The sequence below is a fragment of the Naegleria gruberi genome (assembly GCF_000004985.1).
Source record: "Naegleria gruberi genomic scaffold NAEGRscaffold_46, whole genome shotgun sequence".
NCBI classification, from domain to species: Eukaryota; Heterolobosea; class Eutetramitea; order Acrasida; family Naegleriidae; genus Naegleria; species Naegleria gruberi.
The window spans coordinates 134,498-149,223 of NW_003163281.1; the positions used below are offsets into that span (position 1 = coordinate 134,498).

General features: G+C 33.3%; 5 protein-coding genes and 1 non-coding gene across 6 annotated transcripts; 3 read left to right on the plus strand and 3 right to left on the minus strand.

Annotated features, from left to right (window-relative positions):
* Positions 1–681: 681 nt before the first annotated feature.
* Positions 682–1,241, plus strand: NAEGRDRAFT_80907 (uncharacterized protein; the record flags this gene model as incomplete). The annotated part of the gene is made up of 1 exon (XM_002673413.1): positions 682–1,241. One exon carries the CDS (start codon positions 682–684, stop codon positions 1,198–1,200), a length of 519 nt encoding a protein of 172 aa, XP_002673459.1. The 3' UTR covers positions 1,201–1,241.
* Positions 1,242–1,361: 120 nt separating this feature from the next.
* NAEGRDRAFT_71384 (uncharacterized protein) lies at positions 1,362–3,098 on the plus strand (the record flags this gene model as incomplete). The annotated part of the gene is made up of 1 exon (XM_002673414.1): positions 1,362–3,098. One exon carries the CDS (start codon positions 1,362–1,364, stop codon positions 3,096–3,098), a length of 1,737 nt encoding a protein of 578 aa, XP_002673460.1.
* A 70-nt stretch (positions 3,099–3,168) lies between these two features.
* On the plus strand, positions 3,169–3,241 carry NAEGRDRAFT_t511. The gene has a single exon. It is a non-coding gene; the product is annotated as a tRNA-Met (tRNA).
* Positions 3,242–3,770: 529 nt separating this feature from the next.
* On the minus strand, positions 3,771–5,645 carry NAEGRDRAFT_51545 (uncharacterized protein; the record flags this gene model as incomplete). The annotated part of the gene is made up of 1 exon (XM_002673488.1): positions 3,771–5,645. One exon carries the CDS (start codon positions 5,643–5,645, stop codon positions 3,771–3,773), a length of 1,875 nt encoding a protein of 624 aa, XP_002673534.1.
* A 41-nt stretch (positions 5,646–5,686) lies between these two features.
* Positions 5,687–6,517, minus strand: NAEGRDRAFT_82726 (phosphoribosyltransferase). The gene has a single exon (XM_002673489.1). The coding sequence runs from the start codon at positions 6,438–6,440 to the stop codon at positions 5,745–5,747; it is 696 nt and encodes a 231-aa protein (XP_002673535.1). The 5' UTR covers positions 6,441–6,517; the 3' UTR covers positions 5,687–5,744.
* A 269-nt stretch (positions 6,518–6,786) lies between these two features.
* NAEGRDRAFT_80909 (RGS and transmembrane domain-containing protein) lies at positions 6,787–9,450 on the minus strand (the record flags this gene model as incomplete). Its single annotated transcript, XM_002673490.1, has 2 exons — positions 6,787–7,702; positions 7,747–9,450. The coding sequence occupies 2 exons, from the start codon at positions 9,448–9,450 to the stop codon at positions 6,800–6,802; spliced, it is 2,607 nt and encodes an 868-aa protein (XP_002673536.1). The 3' UTR covers positions 6,787–6,799.
* Between the last annotated feature and the right edge of the window lie 5,276 nt (positions 9,451–14,726).

The following is a 14,726-nucleotide window of genomic DNA, read 5'->3' on the forward strand; positions in this document are numbered from 1 at the left end:
ATATGTATAATATTTGAAAAGGATCAAGTTAAATTGGGGAGAAAACATATTCCATCCCATCAATTCCAAACAAGTTTTCATTTGTGAAATTCTGTCTTGACAATTACACGTAAATATATTTCCCAAACTAACTCTTGTCAGTATTTTGAAATTATTTGCTGCTTTTCGAACATGAACATTGATGTATTGTTTATCGTTATTGTCATGATACCCTGGAGGGTATTCACTGCTAATTTCCATCTTTAGTGAGTTGACCAACTGTTTGAGATAATTCAGTAACTGTTCTTTGTATGAATATTCTAAATCAACCACATGATGAGTAGCACCTTCATCGGAATCGTGATGATCATCAGAAAGTTTATATTTCAACAGTAAATTCCATAAATTTCCAAACAATACTGTGTCATATTGTTTAAAAACAATCTGTATTGCCTTTCCACAACTTTCCATCATTAAAATATCATCCAAACACAGAAATGAGAGAATGTTAAACCAACAATCTGATGAAATCATTTTTTTTGTCGTTTCCACAAACCATTTCAATTTATCCGAACTTTAAAGAACAGATTTCAAAGTGCACCATTACAAAAATATTATTGTAAAGTTTATTAATTACAACGTGATTGTATTGAAACGTGATGTATGATTACAGTGCATTCCTGATTTTGCAATTAAAAAAAAATGTCATTACACAAAGAGAACATTTTCTTAAATTTGAACCAATGTGCCATCAAATATTACAAACTCAAGAAATCAAATGATGAATTGAGAGGTGCCAATGTTGAATTTCCTACCATTGTCATGACAACAATTTTCGTAAAGGGCATACAAGAGGAATTAACCATTGATGATTTAAAGAAAATACTATTGGCCGATATGGAATGTAAATGGAGACAAGTACACGAAGGAGACTATTGTAAATTATTTATTTGTATTAAAAGTATGGATAATTCACAAATGAAGGATAGTTTTAGAACCGTGACCTGTCAGACATTGGAAAGAATTGGAATTAATATTCATGATGATAATATTTATTTTATTGATGATAGAAATAGTTTATATTTGGAGTCGTTGGCTAATTATACATTTAAACGAATGATATCGAATCATCTTATACAGAATATTCCAACATTTGATATCAAAGTTGGTCAATTTGTAAAGAAGGAATTCCTAATTAAATTGACACTATACAAAGATTAAAGAAATATGATAATGATAGTAAATGTATATATATTGTGGCTAAAATTGGAGATTTTTATAAGGAATCAATATTTTCATGTAAATATGTTAGTATTAATGATGGTAATTATGGAATTTATGAAACGAATGAGGATGCTGAGTTGATTATTTGTGGTACAGACATGATACAAAATTTATCTTATCAAAATAGGACAAAAACAAGAGGTGAATTTACTTGTCTTGAGCAATTCAATAGTTCTGAATTGAAAGAAGCTAAAATTTCATGTTCAATTATACCTAATGAATTGACAATTAAGGGTGCCAATATTTATAATACTATTCCTGTTTGTTTACCAGAAGACTATGAGTTCTATGTATATGACAAGAATAGTGAAAAGCCCTCAATTGATTCCTATTATTCATATATTAACAGTGAATTAATTGATTCTGACTTTGAAAATAATCTTTTTCGTAATGATAACAGTCAATCCAATGTGACTATCCAGTTAGACGAAAGTATTAATTGTAAATTATTGAAAACTAAGCTTTCAGAAAGAAGATTAGACTGTTACAATATTTCTGATAAGATTGCTTCCTTATTCACCAAGAGAGGCCTCGGATTTTACTATGCATACGATGATTCAAACAAAATAGCTTTAGAAAATAGATGGTGTCTCGTTACTAACAAGCGATGGATAAAACAAATCAGTGAGAGAATGAAAAACCAAACCATTATTGATTTGATCAACTCAGATTTAAGAGATATTATTCTTTCTCGTTCACAAGAATTTAACCCAGACGAATATGCCAAAAATTATATAATATCCAGTACTTTTTTACTGTGTTTGCAATTCTTTAATGAGAGGGATATTGAAATTGATGAATTGACTGAGAAAGTTTGGGATTATATTTTGCAAAATAATATTCACAATTGTGAATCGTCAATAAGTAGTAGATTCGAAGCTCTTCGCCTCAGAATCCAAACTCAAAAGAGTGTCATTTCAGTGGTGAGTCCTCCTGTAATTGGGGCTAGATCAGTTTTCTTCTCCTCCTTCTTGAAAAAGATACCTGAATTTATAATTCACGATAGATTTTATGAATTCGACCTTGATTTCAAATTACGGCGTTTTCCTAACTATAATAACCTATTTTACCTCACTCAACATTTCCCAATTTTAGAGGAAACAATTTCTGATGGTATTGTTATGGCCATTAATTCTTCATCAGTTAGTAATATATCTACAAGATACAAAATATACGAGTCAAATCTGATTTCGTTTTTCAAACAATCACATAATCTCAATAGAGAATCGCAAAGGGATTTACCAATCAGAGAGTGTATTCTTGATGAATATCTAATTAGTCAAGCCATCAAAACCCTCCACACTTGCAAAAAACATAACCAATCTGAAAAAGCCGAATACATTACCAAAGCATTGCCTTTTATTCAAGGAGTATCAACTCAAATTGAAAAATTGAAAAAGACTTTACAACATGATTTTTCAAATAGTTGGAAAAAGTTTATTGAAATAATGGTCATATCATTGTTCCCAGTAGCCCCAAAACTTTCCATCTATTTGTGGACTGAAGTGTTACAGAAACAAGATGAAATACGAATCAATCCTAATATGATTCTATATGACGATCTAGAATGTGAAGTTATTTCTACAAAATTTTCATTCCTATCAAGAATATTTAGAGATATTGAAAAAGTACTCAAGACTAATCGATTACCAAGTGAGGATAAGAGAATTTTAAAAATAATCATAAGCGGAAAATCTAATGATTTCAATGAGGAATTGTTCCTAAATGAACATTTAGATGTTATTCTACAAAAGTATAGAGAAAAGATAGCAAATGTTGTTGTGGAAATTTCAGAGGAATTATTTGCTAAAACAGCTCGCATAGTTTTGAAATAATATTTACTAAAATCTTGTATTTTATGTTTATATATTTCTGATAAAGTGGATATTAAGGAAGAGGATGTAAGGGGACTTGGCGCAGTCGGTAGCGCGTAGGTCTCATAATCCTAAGGTCGTGAGTTCGATCCTCACAGTCCCCATCTTTTGCCTTATTCAAGATTGGACATTTAAATCTCCACATATCTGTTGGGAGTGGAAATGTAATTTCTTGTTTTAGGTCTATATTTTAAACATGATGCATCTGGTACTTCTTCCAACTCCTCTCCTCTGTGTTCCATCATGTAGATGTCAAATGTTTGAGTCATTGATTGAATAATGGATTCACTCTCTTTTCTTAATCATCTATCTCTCTTTTCGAAAATTGAAATTGTTTTTACCGTACCATCAATTGCATCAAATAACAAATAATAAGCATATTTATTTTGATCATTGCAATTTTTTTGTCTGTGGTCTTTAGATTAAGGGTGCATGTTGTACTGTTAATTATTATTTGGCGCAATTTGATATGATCGAATGCCAATTGCATCTGTTTGTGGCCACTCCTTAATTCTTGAGTACGGTTGGAGCATTACTCAAGGGCTGTTACTCCGCGAATGTTATATGAATCAAATCGTTCAAGGTTATTAGAACCATTCAATATCTCCTTTTGTTTCTAGTTTCTGGTATAGACTATCTTTCACAATAATCGGGGTCTATCACTTCCTCCAGGAGTTGTTGATTTGAATATTTGATATGGTAGAGTCTGCATTGATTATATTCTCGTTGTTGTAGAGCTTTCTTTGAAATGACATAGTTTAGCATGCTTTTACCATCAAGATGAACCAAGAGTAGAATGTCATTCTCTTTTGAACATCCTTTTTCTAATAGGGGTTTTGTAATTGGGCACCCAATGAAAGCATTATCACTACTTATATTGTCAGAAAGAATGGTAAATAGATTTTTCTCATCAGGTAAATATTCAACAATATGGTTGATTCTATTTGGGAAATCAAAAGAAAAACAACAAGTTTCAATCATCTTTGGAGTTATTTCAAATTTCGACGTCGGCATTTCTTCATAGTACTCAACCAAACATTCAGTGTAATCATAATTTGAGTAAAAAGCAATTCCACCTGTTGATGGGAACAAATAGGAGGTCAATAACCCTGAAAGTGTTCTACAGTCAATGAAACATGATAGTGTATAGCCCTCCTTTTCGTCTAATTTGAAAATTCTGTGAAAAATTCGGTAGGAAAATGTTGAAAAGGTGTTGTAAATCAAGCAGAAGTGAAAAGTCTCTTTCATGATAGGTTTGGCAAGATCTGCAACTTCTTTAAACTCAAGCGAGTACGGCTTATTTAGAATAAAATTAGCTATTTTCAAATAGTGATAGAATCTAATCTTGAAAATATCAAACCAATTAGTTTCCTTTCGAACTATCTTGTGTCCGTATGCAGAGAAGAAATATGAATCGTTAGCTAGAATTTCATTAGCTATCATCGAATATTGATGAAACAGTGGGTTATTTTTGAGTGTGTAATAAGTCAGATATTTCCAAATTGAAGGATTTTTGACTATCAAGTAGTTCCAATATTTACAAACGAGCCTCATTCTTAGAATTGTCTCTAAAGTGTCAAAATGCTTCACCAACTCTTCATGAAGTTCAAAAGGAATGCTTCTCATTAAAAACCATTCGGGATCCAATTTTCTTTTCTTTGTACTTGACTCCAATTGCTCTTCTTCCTGTTGGGATGGTTCATTACTTTCCACAGATTGCAAATTAATTGATGGCATTAAGCCATCAATAGAAAATTCAGACAAATCAGATAAATCCAAGCAAAGTGGAGAAAAATAGCCAATGCAGCGAAAGTGAAACGTTCCCACAAGTTCAGGATCGGTATGAATCGCAGCCGTCATACATTCCAACGTACATATACTATTGTTAACTGCATTCAATGTAAGTTCTATAATTTCAGCATTTAAATATTCAAAAATTCGATAAATATGTCTTGATAAAGTAAGCATGTTCATTGAATTGTCGGTAATTTGAAAAAACGTTTCCAAGTAATCATGTAATTTGCCAATTTTCTCACTTAGATATATCCTTTCTCTCAATACTGCATTCTTGGCATAAACTGACAACTCTCCTAATAAAAACCTGTCAACAGTCTCAAATAATGCATCCATCAAATTAGAATTCTTAGTTTTCAAATCTCTAGCCAATAGTGATTCATTCTCCTTAGCACCTTCCACCATTCTCACATATCTATTCTCCATTTCCATCATTCTCTTTACTCCATAATCATACATTATTTCACCATATTTTTCTTCATCCTTCAATACTAGGAATGGTTTTAAATTTAACAAGACAAGTATCATAGCCTGATGAGTATACAATGAAAGACGATCCATTATGATCGGATCAAAATACAAAACACCACCACGATTGGACGATACTTGTTCAATGATGGTTTCAATACTTATGAAGGATCGGGTGAGATCGACAGATAGAAATTCACTAGGGAATGAACTAGTGGGAAGGAGTGATCTTTCTCGTTCTTTCATTTTTTTCCTATTTATTGTGTAAATCAATTCCGAAATTATTTAAATATATTAATATTCTAATATTTATTATTTACAATAAAACAAATTATTCAAAACAAATTATTGTCTGAATATCACAGATTCTTCGGTGAATCTATCAATGACAGCCAAACTTTCCAATTTCACACCTTGTTCTCTCAATTTCTTTCCTCCCTCTTGGAAACCCTTCTCAATTGAAATACCAACACCAACAATGGAAGCTCCTGCCTGATGAATGATATCAATTAGTCCTTGTGTGGCCTGTCCACAAGCAAGGAAATCATCAATAATCAAAACCTTATCATTTGATTGTAAATATTTGGCAGAGACACAAACATCGTATTCAACATTCTTTGTAAAGGAATGCACTTTGGTGGCATAGATTTGTTCTGTGAGGGTTGATGGTTTGACTTTTCTTGCATAAACGAGAGGAACGTTGAGGTAGAGAGCTGCCATTAATGCAATTGGAATTCCAGAAGTTTCCAATGTCAAAACTTTAGTGACACCATCAAGAATGAAACGAGAGGCAATGTCCATTCCCATTAATCTTGACAATTCTGGATCAATTTGATGATTGAGGAATGAATCGACCTTCAAAATATTTGTTCCTTTAATTACACGACCATGTTGAAGAATCATTTGTTTGAGAGTTGATTCACCACATCCTTTTGACTTGATGAGTGAGTCTACTAAATTCATTGAATTATCAGTAGTAGTAGTTGATGCAGTATGGAAGTGATTAGCACAATGATTAGTATTAGAGAAGGAGAGCATCATTTTGTCAGTTTGTCAAAGCGTAGTTAAGAGAGGAAATTAATAAGTGTGTGTGGTTTTGGTGGGGAGTTCGTAGTTGGGCTATTTTTTAATGAGCCCCTTTGAAATCATTCTACAACCATGCCTCTATTTATCTTGTTTTCGTTCCTTCAATTTATTGGTGCACAACTTCAGGCCAAGTCAAATGATTGGTTGGTACCTCATATTGGTCGCTCGCGTATTTTTGTAAACTTCACAAGAGAGTACCCACCAAGGACCAAGGGATAATATCTCTCCTGTCAGATTGGGATTTTTCCATAACAATAAACCAAAGTGAGTAAGCTTCTGTATACAACAAGAATTACAATTTAGTAAAATTACTTTTATTGCTCTGAAACTGTGGTATTTCTTCGAGATCTTCTTTTCATTTGAATGTATTTCTCAATTTTCATTTGTTTTTGGAAAGCTAATGTTTTCTTGAATCTTCTGTGTGTATCAACGAGTAGCTCTGCAATTTCTCTTTCAAGTGTATCAAACAAAGTATCTGGTAAAAAGTCAACCTCACCAGTTAAAAATCCATCAACCATTTCCTTAATTTCCTGAACATTGGCCTTGTTAGTATTAATAGTATGGTAACCATGCATATCTAAAAATTTTTTGTAAATTTCAAAGGCCTTTTCATATTTTTTCTGCTCCACAGTGTCAATATCCTTATCACTCAACCATCCAAATTTTTTGAGTACCTTAGCTCCTTGTAAAAATGTACCAGCCTTTTCTGTCACTTGTTTGAATTGCTTTTGTTTCTTGGATTTTGTAATAGAACTTGTTGTTGTGGAGGCAATACTACTAGAGGCTGATCCTATTTCTAAATCAGCTCCATACATTGCATCTTGAGCTTCAATAGCTTTAATACATAAATCCTTATATATGGAAACTTCTTGTAAGAATAAGAAATTTTCCAAAGCCATTTCCTTTTCACAGTGAGCTCTGAATAAATCTCTCAATCGATCATCTGCCATAGTATCCAATAATACGATAGCATTTGCCTTCTTCCACCTTTTTCTATGGAGAGCATCCTTGTTAAGAGACAATGTAAATGAAAGTATTAGGGCTGGAATTACAATTATCAAAGAGAGCACTCCTAATATTAGGTTCATACTCGTTGACACATAACTAATTTTATCATGTGTTGAAAACAAAGATAGAGAATATTCTCTAAGAATGCTGATAGAATCTGATACGTTTCTACTTCCTCCACAGTCCTCAAAGTCTTGTATTTGGTCAATCTTTTTAAAATTATTAAATAGTGTTGAGGGAAATAAAAACTTACAGCCGAGTCTGTTTGGTCATAATACATTTTGTTAACAATTTCTGTAAACGTCCACAAAATCTGTTTTGTAGGTGTTTCTATCAAGGATTTATAATCAGCTAAAGAGTACTGAGTAAACAAGTATGGTTTGTTTTCGTACTCATACTGCAAAGAATCAGATAAATTCCATAGAAAATTCCACGCCTGAGTCCTTAATGACATGTATGACTGATACCTTTTTGTTGAAAATCCTAAATATACTATTTGATGAGTTAAAATATGCATATCACTAAGAACTGCTTTCAAGTCTGATGCTTGAGCATTAAGTCTTGCTTCTGTTTCCGATGTCCTATATATAAAGCTTAAAGTAACACAAATTAATAATGAAACGAGAAGAATGATAGTTGCACTCAATCCAATTATGGAAAATAATTTCCAACAAGAGAGCTCAATCGTACCCCAAGGTGTATGTAGCTGTTTGGGTTTTTTGATATTGGTATCGTTTTCTTTTTCCATATCAAAGAGAATAGACCTGCTCACTGCCTTCAATTTTGATGTGTATTGTGGATTTTGTAGTGGTTGATTTGGAAAAGGATTTACAGTAAGATAATTGTTTGGTTTCAAGGTTGGAATAGGTTGAGGATTTGTTAAAGAGGAATGATTTGCAATGGTATCCCTCTCTGCCCTATTCATTTCAACAAAAGTTTCATCAAGATTATTCAGTATTGTTGGAGTAGAGTCGTGTGTCTCTAGTTTGGGTATTTCTCTTGGTGAGCTTTTAGGTGACTGATTGAGTCTTGAGGGATTAAGATTTGGAAGAGATTTCATCTTTTCAACTCTAGGAGACTCCTTAGGTTTTTTAGAAAGGCTTTGTGTTGTTACATCAGGTTGTTGTATTGGAATGGCAATGTCTACCGATTGCACAGTATTAGTTACTTGATTGATATTTGATTGGTTATTGTCATTAGAAAGTGAAGAGAGAGGTAATTGTGGAATTGCAGCATGATTGTTTACAATGGTTGAAGTTTGTTGTTTTGGAGGAATTACAAGTGTTGGCAAATTAATTGACAATTTGAAAGATGGAATATTACTTGGGGTGTGTTTTTGATGTTGTTGAGAAATTTCCTTAGACCGTTCTGATGTCTCCATTCCTGTTTGTATCAATGTTGTGGATGCTGATGGTATTTCAAGTTGTAAATCCTTATTTGTTACAATCTCATTAGTTTCAATTACTTTAACTCTTCCCACATTATTACTTGGAGTTGGATCGAGTTGAATGATAATTGGAGTGGCTGGCATCTTTCTTGATGAAAGAGAAGCAATTAAAGACCTAGTTGAAGTAGCAGCTGCCATTACCAATGACCCAATAATTGATGGTCTTCTGTTCGATGTTTCTGGTTTAATAGTATCTGTTTGATTCGAAGCTGTTGTATCGGTATCAATATTAATTTGAATAAGACTAACATTATCACTTTCTTTTGGTGCTTCAATGACAATTTCTGGTATTTCAAATTCAATGTTTGTTTTCTTAGTCTTGGCTTTAGGTCCTTCCTTCTTTTTAATAGGAGAAGCAACTCCCAACAGTAAAGAATTATTAGTAGTAGAAGATATTGCCGAGGGTGATAGTGGTTTTTTGAAACCACTTGTTCTGCTTGTATTCGATGAAGATGAATTCCTTGGAGAGGAAAATAAGTTACCACTGGGCGAAGCAGGAGGACTTCCCATTGTAGAGGGTTTCCTTTTGCTAGAAGTGTTGATGTTGTTTGGTTCCGGCATTGGAATAATAATATATTCAAGAATAAGAATTAATAAGAATTATTTTCTTGTTATTATTATTATAATTAATAGTATAATTGGTTGATGATGGATGGAAAAAGAGTCAATAAGAACAATAGACGTTTTTGTTTCTAATATTCATCAAACCGTTATCCTTAAAACCTTCAGTACATTATGACTTCATAGAACATCATTGCTTGTCAGAGATAAATGGCTTCGGCCTTCAATCATTATGTTTTAGACGGAACCCACTAGAAAAAGTTAATTGATTAGGATGGCATGGTGTAATTAAATTTTTTAATATTAAAAATAAAAATATTATTTTATTTTTGATTTGTTGTGTAACCGTTACATTATTTGGATCAGCCAACAAATTATCTTTAAATTAAGGATGTTAAAATTCTTGAGATAACCAATAACTTCCCAAAATCAAAAAATAAGTCCTCAACAAAATTTGATTTACCTCAATAACCTTAAAAAATGGCTCGAAAACACAAGAAGAAACAACAATCCAATAAGAGAAAAAACAACGTAAGCCTCCAAATGAAACTGTTCTGAAAGTAGCACCAAGACCCTATCGACACTTTCAACCAAGTAATATTTCCAATAATTAAAAACAAACCAATTTCATTATTTTCAGATTACTTAGCAGAGAGAAAGGCATCCGAATCCAAAGTGATTGTCATACTGGATCAAACAAAATCCGATGTAAGAATACAGAAAATCTTTACACATCTTTCAAGAGAGAAGGTAGCCAATACAAATTACAAACACTTTCTTTTGAATTTACTAATGCAGGATTCTTATGGTTGGAATATCGAATGGGAACTAGTTCCAAGAGAGTATCTAGCAGACAAATACTTTATCAAAAAGGTTGTTTCGTTTGGTGCATCGAGTATTAAACAAATATTCTGCAAAATACTTAACCATATTCCAAGTAAATTTTGGGAAGATCAGAAATTCATCATTCAATTGTTGACAATTAGTGAAGGACATTGCTTTTGTTACTTTCCAAAACATGTGCAGAATACTCATAAATTTGCTGAAATGGCAATTCGTTTTCGAACAGCAAATATGGAAGAAACACCTTGTAAAAATAATGAAGAATTTGTTAGAGAGATGGTAAAACAAAATATCAAAACACTCCCTTACATTGGTAAGAAGTTATTGTTTGATCAGCAGTTTATGGTTTCTCTCATGTTGGAATTGAATATTAAGAATCCAGATTTTTTTTAATAGGAATTCGTAATGTTCTGAGCTATTAAGTGCACAATCTTAATAAACACTGTGCTTCCACTATGTGAAACTGTCGTTTGGGTGAAACACTTGACAAGCACAAGTTCACTGACGGCGATTTTTTTGTACCAAATTGTTCTTCTATCATACTTCTATCCAATCTTTAAATTTTTCTTTATTATAAACTATACGAAACTTTACAACATGAAAAACCACCAACACCAATATTGCAATTAAATTCATGAACCTCACCTATTGTCTCTCTTCAGCTCAGTTTTTTTCAACACCCATTTTTGTCTCTTCAGCCGTCACTGAATTTTCTCTATCATCAAAAAATGTCAACAATCAAACTAAAGGCCAGAAGCTCTGTCATTAGAGGTGGAGGACGGAAAGCCTCTGTGATTAGTAAGAATGATGATCTCGATCCATCAGAAATTAAATCTACAGCCCTCTCCAAAGCCAATGACGATGATGGTTATGATGATGATGGATATGAAGACCAAGCTTCTTCCAATACAACAACGACAACTACAACATCAGCAGCAGTAGTAGAACAGCCTTCATCTTCTTCATCTACAACAACAACAACAACAGCTGAAGAGTATGGTGATGATGATGGTTATGAAGACCAAGAATCAAAACCAACTTTATCTGAATCAACAACAACAACAACAACAAGCTCATCATCATCTATTGGTGCTGCTACTTCTACAACTGAAGAAGGTGGTGCTGAAAAGGAAGGGAAAAAGAAAAAGAAAGACAAAGGAGAGAAGGAGGAAAGTGGTGTTTCTGGTGGTGACTCTGAAGAGGAAATCAACAAATTGAAGAGACACTACAAAAAGAAGAGGAAAGAATGTGAGGAATTAAAAGCCAGAGTTGATGAATTAGAAAAGACTATTGAACAATTGAATAGTACACCTTCTTCTTCTGTTGTTGTTGCACAAGAACCAAGTGTTGTGGAGAAGATTGTCGAGAAGGAGGTTGAAAAGATTGTTGAGAGGATTGTGGAGGTTGAGAAGATTGTCGAGAAGGAGGTAATTGTTGAAAAGATGGTAGAGAATACTGAAAAGGTTGATGCATTGACAAAACAAGTTGAAGAGATCAAACAGGCAGAAGAGAAGGAAAAGTTACTGAGAGAGGAAAAGGAACGTTTGTTGAGCGATTTGAATCAACAACTCGAAACTGCAAAATCAAGTTTATCACAATTAGAAGAACAGATCAAGAGTGTTCAATCTGAAAAATCACAAATCGAACAAGTGAAAGCAGAAATTGAGAAGAATCTCACTGAGGAGAAGAATAGATTGAGTGAGGAAAAGGACTCACAAGTGAAATCTCTGAACGAGAAATTAGATTCTGCAAAACAAGCTCTCGAGGAAAAGAATGCAGAATTACAAAAGGAAAAAGAGTCTCAATCACTTCAGGCAGGTGCTTTAGAACAAGGTTTGAGAAGTGAAATTGAAAAACTCAAATCAGATATCGAAAATTCTAACAAGACTGCTCAAGAAACTGAAACTAAATTGAAAAGTGAGATTGATCAACTCAAGAATCAAGTCGAGACAGAGAGGAAAAATACATCAGACGTCACTTCAAATAAGGAACAAGCTGAAAGGGATCTGAGTGAAAAGATTAGCCACCTCGAAAAACAATTGAGTAACACAAATGAAACTCTTGAAACATCCCTCAAAAAAGAGAGAGAATTCCTGCAAGAAGTTTCAGCAAACTTGGAGAAGGAGAAAGCATCGTCACAATCCAAGATTAAAGAATTGGAAGAATCTGTCTCCAAGTTGCAATCAACACTCGATGAATCTAACAATACTGTTGTACAAAAGAAATCAGAAATTTTAACACTCGAAAGTGAGAAACAATTGGCTGTGCAACAAAACGAAAATCTCAAGAAGCAAATTGAAGAAAAGGAAAGAGAAATTTCCGAAATTATCAATAACAAAACTGGTGAATCTAATGATGAGCTGAAGAAACAATACGAAAAAATCAATGAACTTCAAAGGAAGGTTCATGATTTGGAAGAGTCATTGATGAAGGTACAAAAGGAAAGAGATCTAGTGAATCAACAGAAGAATTCAGTAGAAGAACAATTAACCTCATCCAAGGATGAATTGCAAACTTTGAAGAAACAAATTGCTGAAGAGGGTAAAAATCTAGAACAAGCAAAATCGCAATCATCTCAACAAGAGGGTAAACTCAAGGAATTAACCAAAAATTTGGAAGAATCTCAATCCGAAATTAAAAAACTCAAGGAAGAAATCAAAAAACTCGAAGAAAACTCAAAATCTTCCTCACAACAAGGTGAAGGTAAACTCAAAGACCTTTCAAAGAACTTGGATGATGCACAAAAGGAAATTAAGAAATTGAAGGACGAACTTACCAAATCCGAAGAAACATCTAAATCCCAACTTCAAAAGGAAGAAACCAAATCCAAAGAACTCAATTCTAACCTTCAAACTGCTCAAAAGGAAATTGAAACTTTGAAGCAAAATATCAAAAAACTCGAAGAGCAATCTAAATCATCGGGCTCCCAACAAGAATCTAAACTAAAGGATGTTACAAAACAACTCGAAGAATCACAAACAGCCATTGAAAAGTTGAAGCAAGACATCAAGAAACTTGAAGAAAATAACAAGTCTGTCAACACATCATCCAGTCAAAAGGTTACAGATCTCGAAAAGGAAGTATCATCACTGAAGGATGAACGTGACAATCTGAAGAAGAAGGTTTCTGAACTTGAACAAAAGGACAAGGAAATCGCCTCTTTGAATGAAAAAGTTAAGAGCGTCGAGAAGAAATACAACAATGAAGTTGAACAAAAGAGAAATCTCAATAATCAAATCAAAACTCTCAAGACTGAGAATGAAACATCATCTGAGCAAGTTTCCAAACTCAACAGAGAACTCATGGACAAGGATCAAACCATTTCACAACTCCAACAACAAGTTGCCTCTGCAAATTCTCTCCAAAATGAAATCAAACAACTCAGAGATGAAAAGAAGCAACTCAGATCCGAACTCAAGACCAAAACTGAGGAAGCCAAGAGTTTATCAAAGAGATTACACCAAACAATCACCAATATGCAAAATGGTGGTACTGTTGTTGATATACCAAAGGAACCAAAAGCCAAGACATCTGTCCTGTTAAATTCCAACCTTAACGATAAGCAAAGAATGTTCCTCGATCCAATTGGAAGTGTGAAGAGATCAGTATTGGCAATTATTGAATATTTTGATGAAAATGTTGAATCAGTTCAAGGAGATTTGGAGAAGATTGGAGATTCTTCCAATTCAAAGGATCTTAGAAGAATCTTGAATGAAAGATTGTGTGAATCTATCGTTCTAGTCTTCTCACACTCCTTCTCCCCACCATTTTGGTTCTTCTCTACCCCTACTGTGTGGCATTTTGTTGAGGAAATTAATGAACAACTCTCCAAAACACCTGGACTCTCCACTTCAATCATCATGGCTACAAAGCAACTTTCCACCATTGTTGTCAGAGTAAATTCAACAGTGAAAAATCTAATTGATAATGAAGTTAAGGAAAAGGGAGCTCCTCCAAAGGGCAAACACCATTTTGATCTTCCTTTTGATGAATTTGAATTTAGATTCCGTGCCTTGATTTTAGAATGCCTCAATTCAAAATGTTTAGATGTAATAATAAGTCTCCTCTTCACTCAGCCAAAGATTCTCGAAAGATACTACAAAGAAGAGGCCTTTATAAGAAAAGCAGATTGTCAACAAAAAATTGTAACATGTATCAAATGGCTCAGCAAACTTCCATTCACAATTCCTCTCAACACACCAGCAATTACTGACATTGAGGATGAAGATGATGACGACTTGGATATGCCACTCACTAATGGAAATTCTGACCACACCAATTCTGACGAACCAGCAACTGTTTCAAATGTTGAAGAATATTAAATAATAACAACTAATACAAACTGAAAATAAAATTCGTATCTCACTAATTTATTTGTGTAC

Bases quoted from the DNA above. Each gene is read 5' to 3' on its own strand.
- NAEGRDRAFT_82726 (XM_002673489.1), bottom strand. From the start codon at position 6,440: ATGATGCTCTCCTTCTCTAATACTAATCATTGTGCTAATCACTTCCAT.